At 41.6% G+C, this 20,848-nt stretch overlaps 1 protein-coding gene across 2 annotated transcripts; it reads right to left on the bottom strand.

Annotated features, from left to right (window-relative positions):
• Window positions 1-411: 411 nt before the first annotated feature.
• KCNV1 (potassium voltage-gated channel modifier subfamily V member 1) lies at window positions 412-14,157 on the bottom strand. 2 transcript variants are annotated; one of them, XM_015856169.2, is made up of 4 exons: window positions 13,813-14,157; window positions 12,582-13,094; window positions 10,301-10,827; window positions 412-4,000 (listed from the first exon to the last, which is right to left on the bottom strand). In XM_015856169.2, exons 2-4 carry the CDS (start codon window positions 13,061-13,063, stop codon window positions 3,489-3,491), a joined length of 1,521 nt encoding a protein of 506 aa, XP_015711655.1. In that variant the 5' UTR covers window positions 13,064-13,094; window positions 13,813-14,157; the 3' UTR covers window positions 412-3,488. The 2 variants fall into 2 exon arrangements, with proteins under 2 accessions (XP_015711655.1, XP_032298773.1); XM_032442882.1 differs by lacking the exon at window positions 13,813-14,157 and having other exon boundaries at window positions 12,582-13,456.
• Window positions 14,158-20,848: the final 6,691 nt, after the last annotated feature.

Consider the following 20,848-nt stretch of genomic DNA (forward strand, 5'->3'; position numbering starts at 1 on the left):
TAACAATTATGGGGCTGGTTAAAACATTCAAAACTTGGAAAATTAAATTTACTAGAGGTTAAACTAGAAAAATGCACCTCAGTTCTAGAGAGATTTTTGACTCCAACATTCCGCTTCAATGAATGACATGTTGAAAAGCCCAGAGCCCCAGAGACCTCATCTGCTGAGGTGAGACCAAGGAATATGCTGTTCTGCCCTTGCTGCTGTACAGTGAGGCTCTGTGACAACAGTAACTCATACTCACAGGTATGAGTTGCATCAGGAACAACTGCTTTAATGCATTTTAGATGGGGGGCATCCCAGCAAAAATGTTTTTCAAATGAATTGTTTGTGTACATATATACCTCAGAGGAGGTTTGCAAAGACAATGCTTAGAAAATGAGAAAAATGTTACTCATTATCAGGACAGTATCAAGGTGAGAATTTATAGATTTTGAATGTCAGGAAACAAAAATAAATGGGCATTACATGTAAAAGACATCACAACTTTCTCCTGTGTGCTCCTTTTTGTGTTCAACCTGATTTGCCAGATCTGCCACATGGTGACCTCAAACTCAGAGCTGGCCAGCAGAACTCCTGTCCAGCTCATCTTAAAACTGCTCATCTTATGTAGTTTATATCAAATAGAGATTTAAGTGGTTTATTGACTTACTAACAACACTTACTTAACCAACATTCAGTGAACTGTGCATTTAGGATCAATATCCATAACATAAAAAGTAAATCACAATATTACACAGTTGTAAAATGTTAGTAAATGGAGATTTATAAGTACCCTTCTATAATTTATTCCCAGAGGTTATAAATCACCCAGTCCATCCCACGAGGGTTCCCTGAAGTGTCAGACTCAACAGTGTGGCACTCCAGTGTTTTGCCGAACTCTGTCAAGTATGTCTCTTCTGTATGGGACTCTGCACCAACTGTGTCTTACCAGCTGGGTAAGGACCACCTCCCTCAACCTGCTGGTAGTGCTTTGCCTGATGCAGCCCAGAAGGCTGGTGGCCTTCTTTAAAGTGAGAACAAAGAAAAATATTAGTGACGTGTAAAAGGTTCTGGTGGGTGCTAAGTGCTGCTTCTAAGCATCTACAAAGAAATACACAAGACTTTTCAGATTGTTAGTCTGCACTATAGCCTATACCACTGTTTTTTAACTAGTATCATTTCCTGAACTAGTGAACCAGGGTTAGAGCAGGCTGGATTAAGTGCTGCAGTTACATGCTTTGATTGCAGTTTTTAGAAGTATTTTGTGTTCAAAGAAGAAAGGCAAAATATTATTTATGTTCTGACTCATTATCCTTTCTGCCAAGGCTACTATGTGATGGAAATGACAGAACAGATGTGAGGAGCAGAGGTAGTTTCTTACTTATCTTCAGCATAATATTCAAAAGATTGCACAGTAACATCCTTAGTTTGGTGCCTTAGTGATGACAGAGCTGTTTTTCAAATCTGTACTGGTAGGGAAATGGCGTAGTTTCATGTTTTAGAGTTGTAATGCCCTGTAGTGTTTGTGGTTCAGTATGAACGCTCTGGTCCCATATGTAAGACATGAAATCAGAAACAATCTTGATCTGCAAACAGGTAACATTACTGAATAGTCTTGCTGAATAAACAACATGATTGACAAACACTTTATTTCTTTGGAGACCTTGAATTTAAAATCAAGAGTTCTGAAAATATAAGTTGAAGTGGCTACTGGATAAAGTCTCAGCCACATTTCCACAGGGGCATTTCTAAGAAATTTTACTTTCAGACCTGGTGAAAGGATTGAATCAACTGATACATCCCAGAACATTTCTCTCCTTCTTTTGAGTCCTTCACAACAAACACAGGATGTAATAAAAGCAGCCATTCCCTGAAGAGAATCAGTCATCTATTTAACTGCATTTCCTTTCTCAAACAGAGATCAGATACTGTACAAGAAAGCACAAAAGACATTACAAAACAGTCTTCCCACAATAAAAGCTTCTTCCTAATTCTCTATAATTAGAATGACTTTTGAATGAGAAACAGCCTGTACAATTTGTGCAGCTCAGGGACTTCCTGCTCCAAGGAGCTATGAATTAACTTAGAGTGGGCTGCATCAAGCCTTTCCCTGTAGAATTAATTGTGTCTCCTGGACATCGATGGGAGTTTCGTCATGTACTCATAGAATATCAGGGCAGAAAGAAACACTGTGACAATATTGTTTGATCTCTGTGTGACACAGATGGTAAGCCTGATTTCCAAATTTTCAGAACAAGACTTTTATTGGTAGGGCACTGGTATCTTACACTTTCTAAGTTTTCTCATGCCCCTGATGGCTGCTGCGCATACCACACTCATCCCAAACCCAAACGCTAGTTGATATCAACTGACAAATCAGGAGCTGAATTTTTGTTAAGTTTGCTTCAAGGTTGTAGCTTTGAAAAATCTGCCATCTGCATTGTATTTACAGGCAATGGGAGGAAAACACATTCTTGCATCTAAACAAGAGTTATTAAGTATTTATTAAAAGCAGGGTTTTCACCTATTCACATATACTCAAAGAAAGAAAGTCTAAGCCTCCTAAACACATAAGTACTTGATCAAATTAAATAATCCACAGCTAATAGAAGCCTGCTTTCAGGCAGTATGTTGAATTAATGCCAAATATAAATAATGTTTGTGCTTACATTGCCGAAAAAATGAAATGAGACGTTTGTGATTTTTGATCTAACCTATTACGAGATTATAATCATTTCTTTTACCTCTGGCTCATTTACTGGAATACTTCCTGATTTTAACAGGAGGTAGAGAAATGAGTAACTTGTTTACCATTTCTGTTTCTTCTGGTATCCACTGGTGACTTTACTTAAGCACAAAATCTGCTTAGCTGCACAAATAAGTTAAGAGAATCAAAACACAAGGAGAAGGCATGTTTCAAAGTAAGTTTCTAAATGACCGCAGCAAAAGCTTTATTGTCTCCTCTAACTTCTGCAGCAACTGCAGAGGGTGCCTGAAGTTATGGCACCCAACTCAAGACTGTTTTACAGTTGGCTGCAGATCTTTGATCTGCTTAATACTTTCCATCTATAATCTCCTGATACCCTCCATGTATCTATCTGGTAACCATTTACTTCTTCTGATTTTCCTAATGTATTTACCTTTTATTTTTTATTTCAAATACAAATCTTGTGGGTCTTTAAAATTCAAAACACCATAGCAATTTCAACTAGATTTTAATACTGTACATAAGCAAGAACATAAGATTCACGTACAAGTGTTTGTAACACTGTTTTACTGTGATGTACCCATTATTTTCTCTCTCACCTACCAAGAACCAGTTCTGGGAATATGTTTCTGGGCACCCTCAGAGCCTTTTGCTTACACCGGCTACATCATTCTGTACAAGCAACTAAAGCTTCAGGTGGAAAAGCAATACATTATGTGTTGAATGATTAAAAAACAGATTTTTAATGCCACATTTTTAAAGTAGTCTATTTGCTATACAAGGCTAAATTACTTAAAAGTCAAAACCAAAAGTCATCTCCTCCACTGCTCCTTGTGCTAGCTCGCTCTCTGCTTTTCAGCCGTAGCATATCCATGACACTGCGTGCATATATGTCTCGCAAATTAACATTGATATTTGAGTCACTGGATGAGTTCTTCATGAGTCTCTTTAAAGCTTCCCGCTGCCGAAGAGCAGCTTCTTTTATCTTCAGCGTAAAGTAACAGGCAGAAAACCGGTCATTTATGATAGCTATTGGCAAAGCCAAAACTAGTATTCCTGACAGTATACACATGAAGGCCACTACCTTACCAATAGTAGTATCTGGTCTAATGTCACCATAACCAACAGTTGTCATGGATGTTGTTGCCCACCACCAAGCGCCAGGTACGCTTGTGAAAGTTGTACCTGGCACACCTTGCTCAACAAAATACTCCACCGTGGAAAATATAGAGATTCCTACAGAAAGGAAAAGCAGCAGCAGGCCAACCTCCTCGTAGCACTGTGCAATTGTCATTCCAAGGGACCGCAACCCTGAAAAAACAAGAAATGCAGTCAGTAGGTTGATTTGTGCAGTTCCCTTCAGTGATTCGTGAAACACTGTATTTGAAAGCTGATGTTTTATGCCTTTGTTTTGGCTGTTAATGAACATGGCTTATGAAAAAGGGCTGCAGTTCCTACAAGCAAAACTACTGCAAGAATATGATTTAAAAAGAAACAGATTAAGATGTTAGACTTAGATGTTAGACTGTGCCCCGGTGGCGCAGTGGTAGGAATGCCGTGTTGCAACACCGGGGCTCGGGTTCGAATCCCCTGTGGCGCAAGTGGTAGAAGTACCGCTACACAGGAGGCTCGAATCCTGGGGGTTGGACTCGATGATCTCTAAAGTCCCTTTCAACCCGCACAAGACTATGAGACTATGAGACTATGAGACTATGAGACTATGAGACTATGAGACTATGAGACTATGAGACTATGAGACTGAAACACTAACATCCTCTCACTTTCCTTTATACAGAGCATATAAATTCTGCTTACTGTTTATCATTTGAACTACATACGATTTAGAAAAACTAACCAGTCTTGATTTAGTAATTGGCCATAATGAAGAGTCTACCACAGTTTTTATTAAGTTACCTAAATAGCCATTTAAAACTGCTAAAAACATCTGCTTCCTACGTTCAATTGGAATGTGCCTGTTTTCCAGCCATTATCATATTAATCTCTTGGACAAAAGAGCACCCTGTTGTCAAATTCATGTTCCCAGGTGGGTACTCTGAGCCTAATTCTGTCACACAGTGTGGGAATACAAGAAAAGCTGTTCAGAGCAGCAGCTGTGGAGCAAGATAAACAGCATGAGAACCGAGGACACCTCTGCAAGGAGAAGAAGAGTCTCACAGCTCTGACTGGATATGTGCCTGCATGGACAGTTGAAAAGTGTTTTGTAGAATGCTTTGTTGACATGTAAAGGTGTTTGGGAAAGTTGTAAGGGCGGATGGGAAAGTTAGAAAATAACAACTTGTGAAGGTATATAAGGGATGTGAGAACTTGTAATAAATGATTTGGATCGTTCACATCTGAGTCCGTGCCACAAATGCTGCAACACAGTACATTTTCTTTGCTAAGCACTGTTTACAAACCTTTATAGTTCTCATCACCTCCCTCTGACCCTTCTTCCCCCTCACAGTCTATCAACATCTTTATCTGGAGAGATCAAAACAAATACAGTAGTCCAGCAGCAGCTGTGCTTGTGTCAAAACTGGAGACAGCAAAGCTTCCCAAAGCAAACAAGTACTCCTGCTAATTCACCATTGCCTATGGGTCGAACAGGGAATTTATGTGCAGCAGATTGCACTCCATAATGCCCCTCATTCCTTTTAGAGCTGCTGCCTGAAGGCCAGGCTGCCTGACAAAGCAAGCAGGAAAGTAAATCCAATAATACTGCAATGGATAAATGTTGCTCATAAACAAAAGAAGATAACAGGGTACCAAACTGGTTGAAAAACATGGGAGACTGAAATTATGTTTTGAATCACAGCTGATTTTGGACTGTTAATATTCTTCTTAAAACATGCTATATGTTTTCCTTAATAAGTGAAAAAAAAAAACCCACAGTGCTTATCAATAACTTTTCATGTAAGAGTGTACTCATGAGAGTAGACATGTAACTAAAACAACATTTGCATAGAAGTTTGCTGCTTCTGCTTGCAGCCTTCATATGCTCATTGAAGTAACAAAGAATTTGATTTGCTTTCCTTCCATGATCTCAAAATAAAATAAGTTAAAATTTCCTTTTGCTTTTGGCTCCGTTTCTTTTTCCCTTTAGATCTAATGAGATTTAAAGTTTTCATTTATGTTCAGCAAACAGCGGAAGAACAGGCTATTTTGTAGGGAATGTTTCCTTCTTCAAAGTTTTCTTCTGCTAGCTACAGTTAAGGATTTGCCCATATCTGGGTTTTATATTGCTGTTATGAAAGTCTGTTAGTTAGAATGTTTATTGTAAGTGATACAGGTTAATTATGTAACATAAAGGGGAAATAAGATATATCAGACTCATCTTTTTTTCTATTAATACGACTCTGTCCAGTTGTTGAAACTATACTAAGATAGCAGTGCAAAAGCAAGGGACAATTGCAAGGACACAGATCTAGCTCTCATCTTCCAAGGAAGTTATTATACTCAATTACCATGTAAAATTTCATACTGAACAAGGTAGAAGAATAAATCCTTTCAGGTGACCTAGGAAGTAGGTACACCAATTTAAAAGTCTCCGTGACATAAGTAAAGACTGTAAAATCCAGGTTTGCCCTTTACAATGGATCCCAGGAATACTGGTTTTAAAAGAAGAAAACAAAACAACAAAGCAACAGCACAACTTTCTTAAATCAGATTGAAATAAGCATAAACAAGGACTGCTAACTCTCTGCATCACATGGACGACACCTTCAGCAAAATAGTTTTTTAATGGTCAATTATTCTTACTATTAAGGAGTCTGGAAAGTTCTTTTAAAATTATTCTATTATCCTCATATAAAACAATGATGCTAAAATAAAAGACTATAATAAAAATGATTCTGTGGTAAAAAAACACCACAACAGAACTCAAGCTGCCTTGGTTATCAAAACCAGGTATTAAAGAGTTATCTTAATTATCGTAAAGTAATAACTACTGTACTCTTTAACTTGTTAAACTCAAAGGAAATAAAAATAAAAATTAAAAAAAAAATTAAAAAAATAAAAAACAATGACTGACCCTTATTTTTTATTTTTTATTTTTATTTTATTTTTTTAATCAAAGTAAATATTTGTATTGATGGCCCATGATCACTGAGATCACAGCAGTGGTGGTTCTCCATCACTTCGTGCATTCAGAAGAAGTCAGGAGATGTTTTTAGATGAATCTATGAATCTATGAATCAGACAACTTATTGGAATCCACAGTTCATTCCAAATGGGATTCAGTTGGTGTACTCAGGATTATGTTTTCTGCTTTACTTTAACTTTTAAATATGATTTATCCAGCCCCAGCATACAGCCAAACTTGAGCTGTTCCATCAGAGACACCTCTGCAAGTCTTATGAGAGCTCCCAGCCAGCAGCTATAACAGCTTGGTTACTCATGCTGGAAGGTGCTGGGCTGCTGCAACAGTCTGTGTGTTTGGGGCATGCAAACTGCTCCAGCCTTCGAACCAGCAGCAAGCAAGAGAGACATTTTTGCCATGCATCACAAGTTCCACCTCTTTGCTGCACAAAGGAACTTGATAATGTAAGCTGATAATCAGGAGACTCAGTTTACACACAGCATTTTTTATATCATCGTAAATTTTTGGCACTGAACTCAGGAAGTGCTGAAGTTTTGCTTTCTCATGAATCCAGCAGCATCTCATCCTGACATGCTACAGCCTTCTCTCAAACATGCCCATTGCCATCAGATGCTCATATCCTGCTTCTCAAGGAGTAAATTTCTAAGTGCTTCCTAGAGGAGGACCAGCAAAGCCTCAGACTAAACATGGCCACAGAAGGAAGCCAACAGCTGAGAAGCATCAGAAAATGTGAAAACTGAAGGTTCAATTCTTATTCATTCCTAACCCACTCAAATCTGTACCTTCATTATCTCAGAAGTCATCTCATCCTGTAGCTATACATTTTCTGGTAGACATACTACTAATTGATCAATTTTCTTTGACAAGGTATAGCACTTTGCACAATTTAACACTCACTCTAGCATGGCCCAAGTGTTTCTATGCATTAAATCCATCTCCTGAGTTCAGCATTCAAAGGATTCTTCCATTTTTCTTTCCCTTCCCCACAAAAAGGCTAATCTGCCGTTTCTCTAAAAATGGAGGAAAGAAGAACTTAGATTTTTCCTAACTCATTTCTGCCCTTGATAGCAGAACCTCTGCCGCTGGGATCTCAGCTTTTCTATGTTTCCACACGGTGACCATAACTCATGACTTTGACCATCCTGCCCTGGTGACAGAGGAGTTGCTCCTGGCAGCCACAGATTTTTGCATCTTTTCCTGTGATCTTGCACTCCTTTTGCCACACAAAACAGGTGAGCAGTGTATGAAGTTTCACCTGATCTGAGAGTACAAGAGTCACAGAACCCTCACTGGGAGGCAGTTTTAAGCTGCCTAATGCAAGAGAGGTGTTTGAGTGCTACTCCTACACTCTGAGATTTATCAGCACTGCCCACGTTTGTGCGAGGATCGTATCTGTGTACTGTACTTAGAATGTTTATCTTCTATTAGCTGCTATGGCCAGAAGTGTGTTCAGAACCATGTCAGCACAACTCTCTTCCACTACAAACCTCTACTGGTCAGAAGTTACACTTCAGATCCACTAATCTATTTTTTTGTCTTGGTTTATTAGAGTTATGTTTTGCCTTAGCAACCACACATCTTCTGACAGAAAATCAAATTCACGGCCTTCTACATTTAAATTACACAGAAAAATGCCAAAGCTGATTTACTGTTGTGCAACTAAGTAACTAGTAATTCCCAGCTATCAAAGAAACAAGCACAGTGGCAATAATGCTGATCTGAATGGCTTCAATAGTGATGTATGTCACTTCTTGCATACTGAAATTGGTAATTTGATTGCAGAAGAAAGATGGCAGCTCACTTTCAGAGCAGACGACTGTATTGAGATAAAATTAATTCCTTTCTACTAAACATGGCAAATGAATGATTAAGCTCTTAACATTAGTAATACAATATTGGGAAATAAACGATAGTAACATTTTAATGAATTTAACCTTTAACTTTAGGCAGAAACGTTTAGACCATGGGTGTCCAACCTTTTGGCTTGCCTAGAAGTGAAGAGGTGTTGTCTTAGGCTACATACATAATATATAATACAGTTAACATATATAAGCAACAAAGCTTCTTTAAATATGCTTTTTATTAAAACAACAACAAAAAAGAAAAAAAAAGAAAAAAAAGAGGGAAACAAAAGCATAAAAGCAGCAGGTTGGACATGTAGGGTTTAGATCACCTCTGAAAGCACTGAAACACTGAATACAGCTGAAGTTAACAATTACTACACAGGCACCTGAAACTTACTTTATAGCTGACAGAGCCTCCGAATTGTGTTTTGTGCATTCATTCTGTAACAGTAAAGTTACAGAATGTGAACAGAAAAGTTACAGAAAGTGAAGTGGAAACTCTGGAAAGTTTCTAACTAGAATTAACATACTTTTGGATCATAATCTTGTCTTTAGCACCAAAGTGCCTTAATGTGACAAAATCATTTTCTTATTCTCAAAACAGAACAAGGGAGGAACGCATTCACATTCATGTAATTGGAAGTGGGCAGTAGGCTTCCTTGCATAGAACAAAAACTGTAAAAATTATACTGAAGCACAGCAAACTCACTGACAGACTGAATCATTAGCAGCTTCCTCTCAACTGCATTCCAAGGGACAGTTACACATCCGGGTAGGCATAATCCCAAACCACTATGATTATGCTCAACAGTATTAAAGTTAATCACTGCTACCGGTACGAAGATTCACTGCTCTTCAGTGACAAAAATAAAGACACATCCTGTTGCTAAAATGCCCACTGAAATAGGGCCAGTTCATGAAGAAGGTGGAGATGGCTCTCCAAAAATGAAGCAAACCATTGCTGCTTCAAGGCAGGAAATTCTGGAAGGACTTCATCAGGAGTGCTTGGACATGAAGGGCATCACATTAGAACGCTGGCTGAACCTGACATTGCCACTCTGTGCTGAACTTAATGCCAATTCAGTGCCCTAGCTGTGCTCCACATATCACACAGATTCCAACATGTTCGACATGGTCAGAGAGCCCATCAACCCACTGCCCAGTATGATTCACATTAAACAGTTTTATTGAAACATTCTCTATCCAACAGAACCTCATTGTTTTCAGGATGGGCGAAGTGAGCAAAATCATGATCCATTTATTTGCATAAAACTTTTTTAAGTGTAACAAATGATGACAGATAATTATGAACTGCCATCAGCGAGCCTCTGATAATATAAAAGCGTGGGTCACTTCTGTTTCTTCCTAACTCAAATAAAAATGTTTGAAAAAATATGCGATGTTGTGAATGACTGGTGGAGGGCTTACAGCATGCAGCTTTGGGGCCTGCTTTTGTAAATGTTCTATGCAACCGAAATGTACTGGCTTTATGAAGAACTAGAATTTACTGAAGAAATCTCCCGACATTGTTATCAATGTCCAAAAGTAAGAGTTTCACAAGCCATCACAACTAACATTACAATGTACATAAAAGACAGAAATGCACACAAAATGAGGACAGTTTATTGGTAGTAAAATTAACAACTACCACTGCCATGGCTGAAGTACCTGTTGAATGTCTTCCCAGCTTCAACATCCGCAGCGCTCTGAGTAGTCTCAGCACTTGGACAATACGCCCCACATTTTCCAGTTCCTGGGAGCTCTCCCCACCACACAGACTCTCTACCAGAAGTGTGATGTAGAATGGCAAAATAGCAAGGAGGTCTATGATGTTTGCCACACTCCTCAGAAAGCGACATCGATCCCGTGTACACAGGAACCTCAGAACAAACTCCACAGTGAACCATGCAATGCACAGGTACTCAAGGGCATCCAGTAGTGGCGGTGCCAGCCAGCTTAGCTCTACTGAAATCAAAGCCATGTTGGCAATGGACACAACAACAAAAGCCATGGATAAAGTGCCAAAAGTCCTCGCTGCTGCAGAGGAACCAGGCTTTTCCAAAACTTCCCAAAGTTTCTGTCTGACATTGGGACAGAGGGTACCAGAAAAGTCCTCTTCCTCATCTTGAGCATCCAGTTCTTCAGCATCTTTCTTGATGTCTAAGGCTTCACTCAGCTCCTTCCTCCTGAAGTACCTGCCCAGGAATCCCCCAACAAAAACATTTTTAATACCAATATGCGTATGTTTTTCTTATCCTCTACCAGAAAAGGCCTAAGAACACACATTAAAGTATACCTTATCAGAAATTAGAAAACCTTGATGTCAAGTGTGTTGTGAAGGACTTTATTAACTGAGACCCTACAGCATGTTTCCTTTGACCTGATATTCCTACTTAGCCACGTCACAGCAGTGGCAGTTTGTATGTACACAGTAATTTTATTCATATAATGTGCTACTTATGTGGATCACATTGCCTACAGTAGGACTAGTTCCATGTCTAGTGTGCATTCTTATAAGCAATTCAGACCCTCTGTTTCTCCACTGTCCTCAATTTTATTGCAGTTTTATTAATTATATTGCAGTTTTATTACATTGGTGTGTATCTGCAGTGCTAGAAGGGAAGACATAATAAAAGCTTTGCAATTCATGTATGAAGTTCTGATCAATACATGCTCAGATGACCCAGGCTATCTTGCATTAAACATATGGGCTGTCACACAACAAAGCATGTATCTTTGCTGATTGAAACTTATTGACTGTAAATGCATAGCTGAGTGTTATGTTAGTGTATTTACAGAACTATTTCATGAAACAACATTCTCAAATTACACTGTAAAAATTATTTTCCTTTATATCTGTATTTCCTGACAGCTGTAGATATCAAGACTTAAATTAAGGGGCTACGCAATTTTGCCTTCATCTCATGCCTGTGTTACTCTTGCATATGCCCAAGAGGTCAGTAGCTTCTTGTACCACCAAAGAATTAGGAACTTTCAGTTATAACTACTACCAAATGAAGAATGGGATGAAAACTAGGATACAGCTGTCTCAGAGGCAGCTATATCCATGTAAGGATAGGATAACTGAAGCTTTTTTTTGGAGGGTGGGAGAGGTGAGGCAGGATGGATTCGCTTGATTGTTTCCAATAATTTTTACATAACCAGTTTGATCAACAGCAGTTGTACTCTTTATACTACAGACAAACCGGTAATGCTAATATGGTAGATAAAGTAGGTGCAAATAGAATTAACAGAAACATCCTGGGGGTGGCCAGTCAAAACCCACTTTGTACCTAAACTGCCTGTCACAATTTGTCTCCAACAAGCCATGTTCCCCCTGCTGCTGCCCCCTCCCTGTAAGCTGCTACATCCATATTCCATGCTTCCCCCCAGGGCTTCTCCTGCAGCTGTGCCACCCACCCTCAGCACAGCAGTGACCGCTCCCACCTTCTGCCTCTCCTGCTTGCAACTGTGCAGAAAGTACTGGGCAGTGAAGCTCCAGACTCTCCTGACTCCACAAATGATACCCCTCAGCTAGGATAAAACTGCGATCTGAATGACACTGAATGTACATCTTTGCTTTGACAGCCCATTCTAACTCCAGCACTGCCACTTTCCGCTTTGAACTTCCAGGGCCAGTCTGAAACTGATGCAGAAAAACCTATATTCTGCTCATGCCAGGCTCTTACTATCTTGCCTCCACTGCCAACCTGTCCCTCACAGCAAAGGTAAGCAGTGATCTCACTCAACACACCTCTTTGTCCCATTTCCCACTTCCATCTACCTCCAGAGTAGGATACACTTCTGGATTTGCCCAGCTTTGAGGATATTTCTTCTGTGCTACCTTCTCTGCCCTACTGTTGGATCTCTCACCTGACTGTCCCTGAACACCAGCCAGTGCTGAGCTCACTCAGCCCACGCTCCTGCTCTGTGTTTTCCCACAGCTCACCGATCTCTGCAGCAGGAGTCGATGCTGAGCTCATCCAAGCCCCAGTACTGGATCTCCTGCAGGAAGGAGAGTGCACACAGCTGCTCCATCACGTGCAGCCTCCCTGTCTGGTAGTAGTTCAGGATGTAGTGAAATGCCTGTGAGCTCCGGTCAAAGAAATACTCATTCTCCACCAGGTTAGCATCATCACAGAGCTCAAGGAGGCCAGAGGCCACGTCCCGGGCAGCAGAGACCACCACAGCCAGTTTGCCGAGACGAGTGTCGGGGTAGCAAGACAAAGTTTGCTGGGACATCACAAAGCGGCTGCCTCCCACATTGATCGTAAAGCAGTCCAAGGAAGGAACGACCTTCTGCAGCAGGGGTCCCTGCTCCTCTTCGCTGGAGAAAACACTGCAGTCCAGGGAGCCCAGCGATGTGCTATTCCCTTGTTCCTCCAGGGACGCTTGGGAATTAAGAGACATGCAGCAGGGAGGCGACTTCATCCTGTAGCTGCCAGCAGCAGCCCACACTCTCCTGGATGGAAAACACAACAAAGCTGCAGAGATGTTCTTGGTGGTGGCAGTGGGGCCAGCCTAGAGATGAGGGACCTTCTGATGCTTTGGTTCCTGTCCCCGGGGCACCTCACCACCCCCACTTCCTCCAAATGTTGCCTCCATCTGAGACAGAGACCAAGCGTGCTGCTGGGCTCCCGTACCAGCGATACCTGAGGTCCGTGAGGCAGGTTCACTGCGCGCTGTTTGGGGGAAGCGCCAGTCACCATCTGCCACCGACAACCCACGCGGCCCCTTCGGCTTCACGGTCAGCCCCGACCTCTCAATCAAGTGTCTCGAGAGCCGAGTGCGAAGGAAACGAACCATCGCGGCACAAAACCAACATCGCCTTCAGCGGGCTGTGCGAGCAGAGAGGGGACGCCCGGCGACCCGCCCCGTGCTCGGCCTCGCCCGACGCCTCCGCCGTCCCTCCGGCCCCACGGCTCCGTCCGCCCCGGCCCCCTCTGCACCCTCACAGATGTACCCCGGTTCCTGGCACCGCCCCTTGCGCCGAAGTTGCCGGCCCGCCCGACCAACCCCGTCCCGTCCAGCCGCGGGATCCTCGCCGCAGCCTGGAGCAGCACACACCGCACACCGCACACACCGCACACACCGCACACACCGCACACACCGCACACACCGCCCGTCAGCCCGTCAGCCCGTCATGCAGCCCGGCCGCGCTCCGCCGCCTCGCTCCTCACCTGCCCGCCCGCCTCCCCGCTGAGCCGCCCGCGGCTGGGCGCTCGCTGTCGCCGTCCCCTCCGTTCGCTCCCCCGGCTCCAAACTTCTGGGCAGCGGCAGCGCGTCTCCATGGCGGGTCATGTGCCGCGGGGAGCAGGCGGGAGCGGCGGGGCTAAGCAGCACGGGGCGGGCCGGGCCGGGCCGCCGCCCTCCCCGCCGCGGGGCCGAGGGTTGTTTCTTGGCCGGGGCTGCTCGATCCGAGGGGTTCTCAGAGCCGCCAACTTCTCCGAGTGCGCTCGCAGCACGATTTGAACACCACTCACTCCCTGCTAATATACATAAAACCAAATGTGCCTCCGAGCAGGTAGGGTGTCTTCATTAACACTGCTATCACGACCGCAGATCTGATCTAAAGAGTCAAGCGAACAGTCGTGGTGATGGCCAGGCTGTGCACGCTGAAAAGCCTGTTTTACCCTAAATACTTTCAGCGTTTTTTACTGAAGTAGTTTGGGATATGTCTGACACTGTCCTGTGTTGACCTTTGAACACCACTGTATCATGCGGTGAGAATTAATTGTCACCTTTTTCACTGTTCTCTCTCATAAGAAACCATACAGAACCATACATAATCACAGGGGTTGGAAAGGACCTCAAGAAATTGTCGAGTCTAAGCCCCTGCTAAAGCAGGTACCCTACAACAGGTCACACAGATAGATGTCCAGACAGGTCTTGAATATCTCCTTAGGAGTGGTAGAAGTGCTGCTCTGCTACACAGGAGGCTCAAATCCCAGGAGTTGGACTCAATGATCTCTAAGGTCCCTTCCAACCCGCACAAGACTATGAGACCATGAGACTCTGCAGCCTCTCTGGGCAACTTGTTCCTGTGCTCTATCATCCTTACCATCTAGAAATTCTTATGTGTGTTAGTATGGAACTTCTTATGTCCGAGTTCTAGGCCATTGCTCCTTGTCCTCTTGCTAAATGCCAATGAGACTGGCCTCATTCATTTGCCTCCTACCTCCCTTTAAATATTTATAAACATTTATCAGATTCCCTCTAAGACTTGCCAACTCAGTAATTTTGAATTTCAGGAGTGTTATAAAGAAATATAAGTACCTAATTGCATAAATGCAATTGTTTAAAACAAAAATATGAATTCATTTCCTACCAAAACTATCAGCAAGTGCTGTTAGGAAACCAGCTTTCAGTTATAGCCCATTTTCAGTCCAGGACTGCCATCTGGGAGTGCAGATTATTTGATGGATAGCACTTAAGCCAGTACTAAATTAAAAGCAATAATTAAAAAAAAGTCATTAAGTAGGCCATCCATAATGAGAAGTAAGTACCTTACCACAGCAAGATACCTAACTCAGTGCAATAGACCTGTAATTGTTCAGTCTTAAAATTACTTACTCATCCTTATTTTAGACCACTCTTTTCAGTAGTCATTCTTTCTGTTAGCAGGAAGTGCTCTTCAGGCATACTTTCTCCATTAGTATGGAGAACTGAACACACTCCCCTCTGTAGCTTTGATTTAAGGGACAGATACTTCTGCTATATGTTTAGATCCACTGATGTTTCTACGAAACCAATTAAAAGTTTTGCTCTTTTCTAGTCAATGTGAGTATATAATTAATAGTATTCTTGATAAAATAGATCAACTTTTTCAGTATATGTATAAGATTTTCATAGAATCATAGAATCATTTCTCGGGTTAGAAAAGACCTTAAAGATGATCAAGTCCAACCACAATCTAATCATACTACCCTAACTAACAACGCTCCGCTAAATCATGTCCCTGAGCACCACATCCAAACAGTTTTTAAACACATCCAGGGATGGTGACTCAACCACCTCCCTTGGAAACCTATTTCAGTGCTGAACAACCTTTTCTGTAAAGGCATTTTTCCTGATATCCAGTCTAAACTTACCTTGGCGCAACTTGAGGCCATTTCCCCTCGTCCTGTCAGTTGTCACCAGTGAGAAGAGACCAACCCTGCTCTCACTGTAAGCACCTTTCAGGTATTTGAAGAGAGCAATAAGGTCTCCCCAGGCCCTCTTCCCCAGACTAAACAGCTCCAGTTCACAGAATCACAAGAATAATGAGGTTGGAAAGGACCTGTAAGATCAGTCCAACTGTCGTCCCATTATCATTGCTACCACAAGCTACTAAACCATATATTGTAGCTCCTCATCCAGATGCCTAAACTTTATTTCAGTCGATCCTTACAGGGCATGTTCTCCAAGCCCTTCACAAGCCTTGTTGCCCTTCTTTGTCCCTGCTCCATCACCTCAATGCCCTTTCTGTACTGAGGTGCCCAAAACTGAACACAGTACTCGAGGTGAAGCCTCACCAATGATGAGTACAGGGGCAGGATTATTTCCCTAGTCCTGCTCACCACACCATTCCTGATACATGCCAGGATGCTATTGGCCTTCTTGGTCACCTGGGCACACTGCTGGCTCATATTCAGCTGCCTGTCCATCAGTAGATGGACACTTTGGGAGACCAGGTTCAATGTTCTGCTTACCTGTGCATTTTTGGAGTAATGGCAGTGTATAGGAATACACGTCACCTCAAACTTCATTTTTGTTTTTCTTCTGATTATCAGTTGTTCAGAATAGAGTTGTGTCTTTAAAATCCTAGAGGAGCTCTTAAAGCTTTGTGTTAAGTTTGTGCTTTCTGTTAGTTCTGAGCACGTCATATACATTCTTCAAGCTCACATCTCAATGCAGGAAAACAGCAGCCTCCACAGATTTCCATTGTGTCCCTAGCTTCACATCACTGCAATTAGACAGAAGATACAGGTGATGTCTGGTATCTTACTTCTGGCTTCTTGCTAGTTGTCAATTTAGATTTTTATTTAAAAAAAAAAAAAAAAAAAGAAAGAAAGAAAAAGAAGAAAAAAAGAAACTCCCTACAAAAAAGTGTAGGGAGCCTGCTTTGGCAGGGGGGTTGGACTCGATGATCTCTAGAGGTCCCTTCCAACCCCTACAATTCTGTGATTCTGTGATTCTGTGAAAACACAACGACAACAAAACTTTTAGAAAACTGCTCAGAAAAGCATTTTCAAATGTACCAATATAATAAAGCCAGAACATTTCAAGGAAATGAGAAAAATGTTTTATGATTAGAAAGGCTCAGACATAGAGGATTTATTTTTATGCCACTAGAGACACAAGAACTGGAGACTGCTGGTGCATTTTTCATTTTCCAGGGAACTCAAGGTATCAACTATTCTTTATTCTTGCTCATTCATACATGAAGAACCAGAGCAACAGCTTTCATAATGTTATCATTCCTCTGGCAAACCTGCTCAGGCAACCATATTCTCATGCCACTGGAGCAGTGGTGAAAACCAATATAGCAGTACAAAGAGAGTCATTTCGTTTTATACACTCAGCCAGATAAGTGCTGCTGCTGAAATGAACTGTGAACATTTCCAAGGCTGTTTGGCTTCCTGGATTTATAACATTGGACAGAACCATGTCTGCGTGGTTTAGAGATGTGGTTCATACCAAAGGAGTGATAGAGTACTGTTTTATCATGACAGGAATGTCTGCAACAACTGAATGATAGTGACATATGTGTGAACTACTGTCTTTACCAGTGCTCCAGCTTGTATTTGCCTGGTATGGTACCACTGACTGAAGAAACATTTCATTATTTCATGAGACAGTATAGAAAAAAAAATATCTGGAATGCTGAAATATGAGTTGCAACCCAGCATGTCTGCTGTGGGAGTTGAAAAATTTGCCTCAGCAGAAAGCCAGCTGCTACAAAACCTCTTTTATAATCTGTTTTCAAGATCTCATGTACTACTTCATGTTGAAAGCTATGATGCTATGCTGATTTTTCAGTCACATCATCCATCTGTAACACTACTGTATACAGGAAAAGGTCAGGGTACACATCCCCAACTTGTTCTTTTCAAATTGCATTCATCGTCTTCTAAGAGAATCTTAGAATCACAGAATCACAGAATGACCTGGGTTGGAAGGGACCTCAAGGATCATGTAGTTCCAACCCCCCTGCCTAGCAGGGCCACCAAACATACGCCTTTACTAGATCAGGTTGCCCAGGGCCCTGTCCAACCTGGTCTTGAACACCTCCAAGGACGGGGCATCCACAACCTCCCTGGGCAGCCTGTTCCCGGGCCTAACCACTCTCTTAGTGAAGAACTTCCCCCTAACATCCAACCTAAATCTTCCCTCTTTCAACTTGAAACCATTTCCCCGTGTCCTGCTATTGTCATCCCTTTCGAAGAGTTTACTCCCCTCCTGGGTATAAGTTCCCTTCAGGTACTGAAAGGCTGCAATGAGGTCACCTCGCAACCTTCTCTTCTCTAGGCTGAACAAACCCAACTCCCTCAGCCTGTCCTCAGAGGGGAGATGTTCCAGCCCCCTGATCATCTTTGTGGCCCTCCTCTGGACCCTTTCCAAAATCTCCATGTCTTTTTTGTACTGAGGGCTCCACACCTGGACACAGTACTCCAGATGGGGCCTCACAAGAGCAGAGTAGAGAGGGACAATCACCTCCCTATCCCTGCTGAGCACCCCTCTCCTGAATGGACCCCAGAGTATCCCATTTTTGCTTTTCCGGGCTGGCCAGAGCGCTATCGGCTGGCTTGAGTCTTTCGTCCATCAGGACCCCCAGGTCTTTCTCTGCCGAGCTGCTCTCAAGGACCACTCCTCCCAGCCTGTACAGGTGCCTGGGGTTCTTCCGGCCCAAGTGCAAAACCTTGCACTTTGCCACGTTGAACCTCATTAGGTTCACCCGAGTGCAGCTTTCCAGCCTGTCGAGGTCCCTCTGAAAATAATCTTCCAATTGTTAATTTTTTAATTCTAATTGTTAATTCTAGAAGAATCTTCCAATTGTTAATTTTTCAGGTTTTTTGATTGAAGTGGCTCTCCTGGACCTCATGTGATAGAATAGAGACAAAAGATTAGAAAAAGAGTATGATAGGTAGGACACATGTAGAGAAAATGTTCCTCAGGAACACTTTCATGCTTTCCAGCATCAGAACGATTTGATGAGTCAGTGGCTGCATCTAGCCTAACATGTTCAACAATCTTTCATGACACTGCAATACATTTTCAAGCCCATTTCTGATTCAGTGTCCAGAATATTTCTGTGCAAGTTTCTCCACAAGCTAACTGTAGTGGACGGAAGATAGAATACAGTTTTGTTAAATCTTCCTTCCTTCATGATTACTGAATAATAGGTCCTATACATGTTGCCAAAGCCATTCAAAGTTTTGCTGGCATCTGCCCTACTACAGTTTCTATGGAAATGTTCAGTGTCAATAGTTCAATTTTTCATATGCATCCAAACTGTGTGAGTAATACATTATATCAAAGGTTAGAATTAAGGAGTCAATAATTTCATCGTTTGCCTATTGCAAATTTTGTGCTCAGTGCAAGCCTGGGAGCCCTGAGTCCCACTGCATTCAACAGTAGAAATAATCTGTATCATAAACTCAGTTCCCTTGGCATACGACAAGAGTGACCTCCTTAACATAACTGTGGTAGTGGCTAGATCCTTTGCTGAATCTTACTCTTTGCTTTATATGGAGCAGTGTTCTTTAGGAGCGGTTGTGGTTCCTTCACGGTCTCTTTGAAGCTTGTCAGGCTTTCATCCACTGCTGTAACCTGAGTCTAAAAGTAAAAGTGAGAAGTGAAACCTCTGGACAACTCTCTTCTGTTTCCTTTAGTGAGTGAAATAAGAGCTTATTAGAACAGATTTATTCCCTCTAGGGATATTCTGCCTTTCTCGTGGAAATGATCTAACCAAAACCAGCCAGATCTCACTTTCTTTGACTGGCTGCATAGAACAGACAGATCAGAAGAAGACACACAGTTTAGTCCACACTGTGTGAAAATAGTTTAAGAGAGTAGGTAACCAAGACTAAGTTAAGAAAGCTGTTTTCAGTATCTTTGAACACTACCCACTTTCAGAATCTGTTTATTTTTTTGCCTTTTACAATGTGGTAAAGTAAATGTGGAAGTAAAAAAGAAGAGTAGCTGGGGAGATAGTTCTGTAGAGCAGCCTACACACAAGCAGTGTTATTTTCAAAGGCTAACTTTACATACACTTAACTGCATAGGCAGGCATGTGGAAGTTGTTTCCTATTGAAACTGTAATGGAAATGGGCTTTTATATATAAAACAGGGCACAGTGTATGTAGTGTTATGCTGAACTATCATGCTTTCATTTTTAGTAGAATGGGAGTGAGGATTAATAAGAATTTTCAAATTTTTATTTGAATATTATACCAAATACAACAAATTCTTCACAGATACACAATCAGACCTATTCGTTGGCCTACCTAATGAATTTTTTAGAAGATATTGCTTCACCTTCTTGTCACTGAATAGATGCAACCTGGGAATGCCAAAGAAGCTTACATACAAATGTCAAAAGAAAAAATATTGTTTTTCAAATAGGGCCACGGCTTGTTAGTCTGAAGGAAAGCTCCAGTAACTTAGCATCCAAAGCAACCTCATTCAAAAGAAATCACAGAAATATGAGAGTGAAGTCATTCAACACAGGATGAGATTTAAATCAATCAAGTGGAGATTAAAATCTGTATTATCAGAGACAAGATGAAATTTTGTACAGAAAGACCTTTTCAGTCTTCATCAAAAGAGACTACATTTTTTATTAATTACTTAATTTTATTAATTATTTGCAATAATATTTCTGCTCAGAATTACTTGTTTTATTCAGTAGCTAAGCTGACTTCTTGATTAATCAACCAGCAGTGCTTTTGGTCTGCTCCTTAAATACACTTGAAAGTGCTTATTCTTCAGATGATGTCTTTTAATTTGGCATAACTTTCTTTCTGCTAATAATTCACATAAAATTTCCAGCCTTTAAATCTCTGTTGTATTCATTCTTTCATGTATTTTGTTCTAGTGATTACTTTTTATTGTTTACATTTCTTCACTTGTTTCTCCTGCACACTTTTGCTTTCCATTAAAATCTTCCCAGTTGCTTTTCTAGCTGTAGGTAAACTGAGTTGCAAGTGCTTACCTTGCTACATTCTAGGATTA

Source organism: Coturnix japonica, chromosome 2, assembly GCF_001577835.2.
Source record: "Coturnix japonica isolate 7356 chromosome 2, Coturnix japonica 2.1, whole genome shotgun sequence".
Taxonomy (NCBI): Eukaryota; Metazoa; Chordata; class Aves; order Galliformes; family Phasianidae; genus Coturnix; species Coturnix japonica.

Bases quoted from the DNA above. Each gene is read 5' to 3' on its own strand.
- KCNV1 (XM_015856169.2), bottom strand. From the start codon at position 13,063: ATGAAGTCGCCTCCCTGCTGCATGTCTCTTAATTCCCAAGCGTCCCTG. The intron at 10,828-12,581 runs GTGAGCTGTGGG...ATTCCTGGGCAG, and splicing joins GACTCCTGCTGCAGAGATCG to GTACTTCAGGAGGAAGGAGC. The intron at 4,001-10,300 runs GTACTTCAGCCA...TTGTTTTTTCAG, and splicing joins GCTGGGAAGACATTCAACAG to GGTTGCGGTCCCTTGGAATG.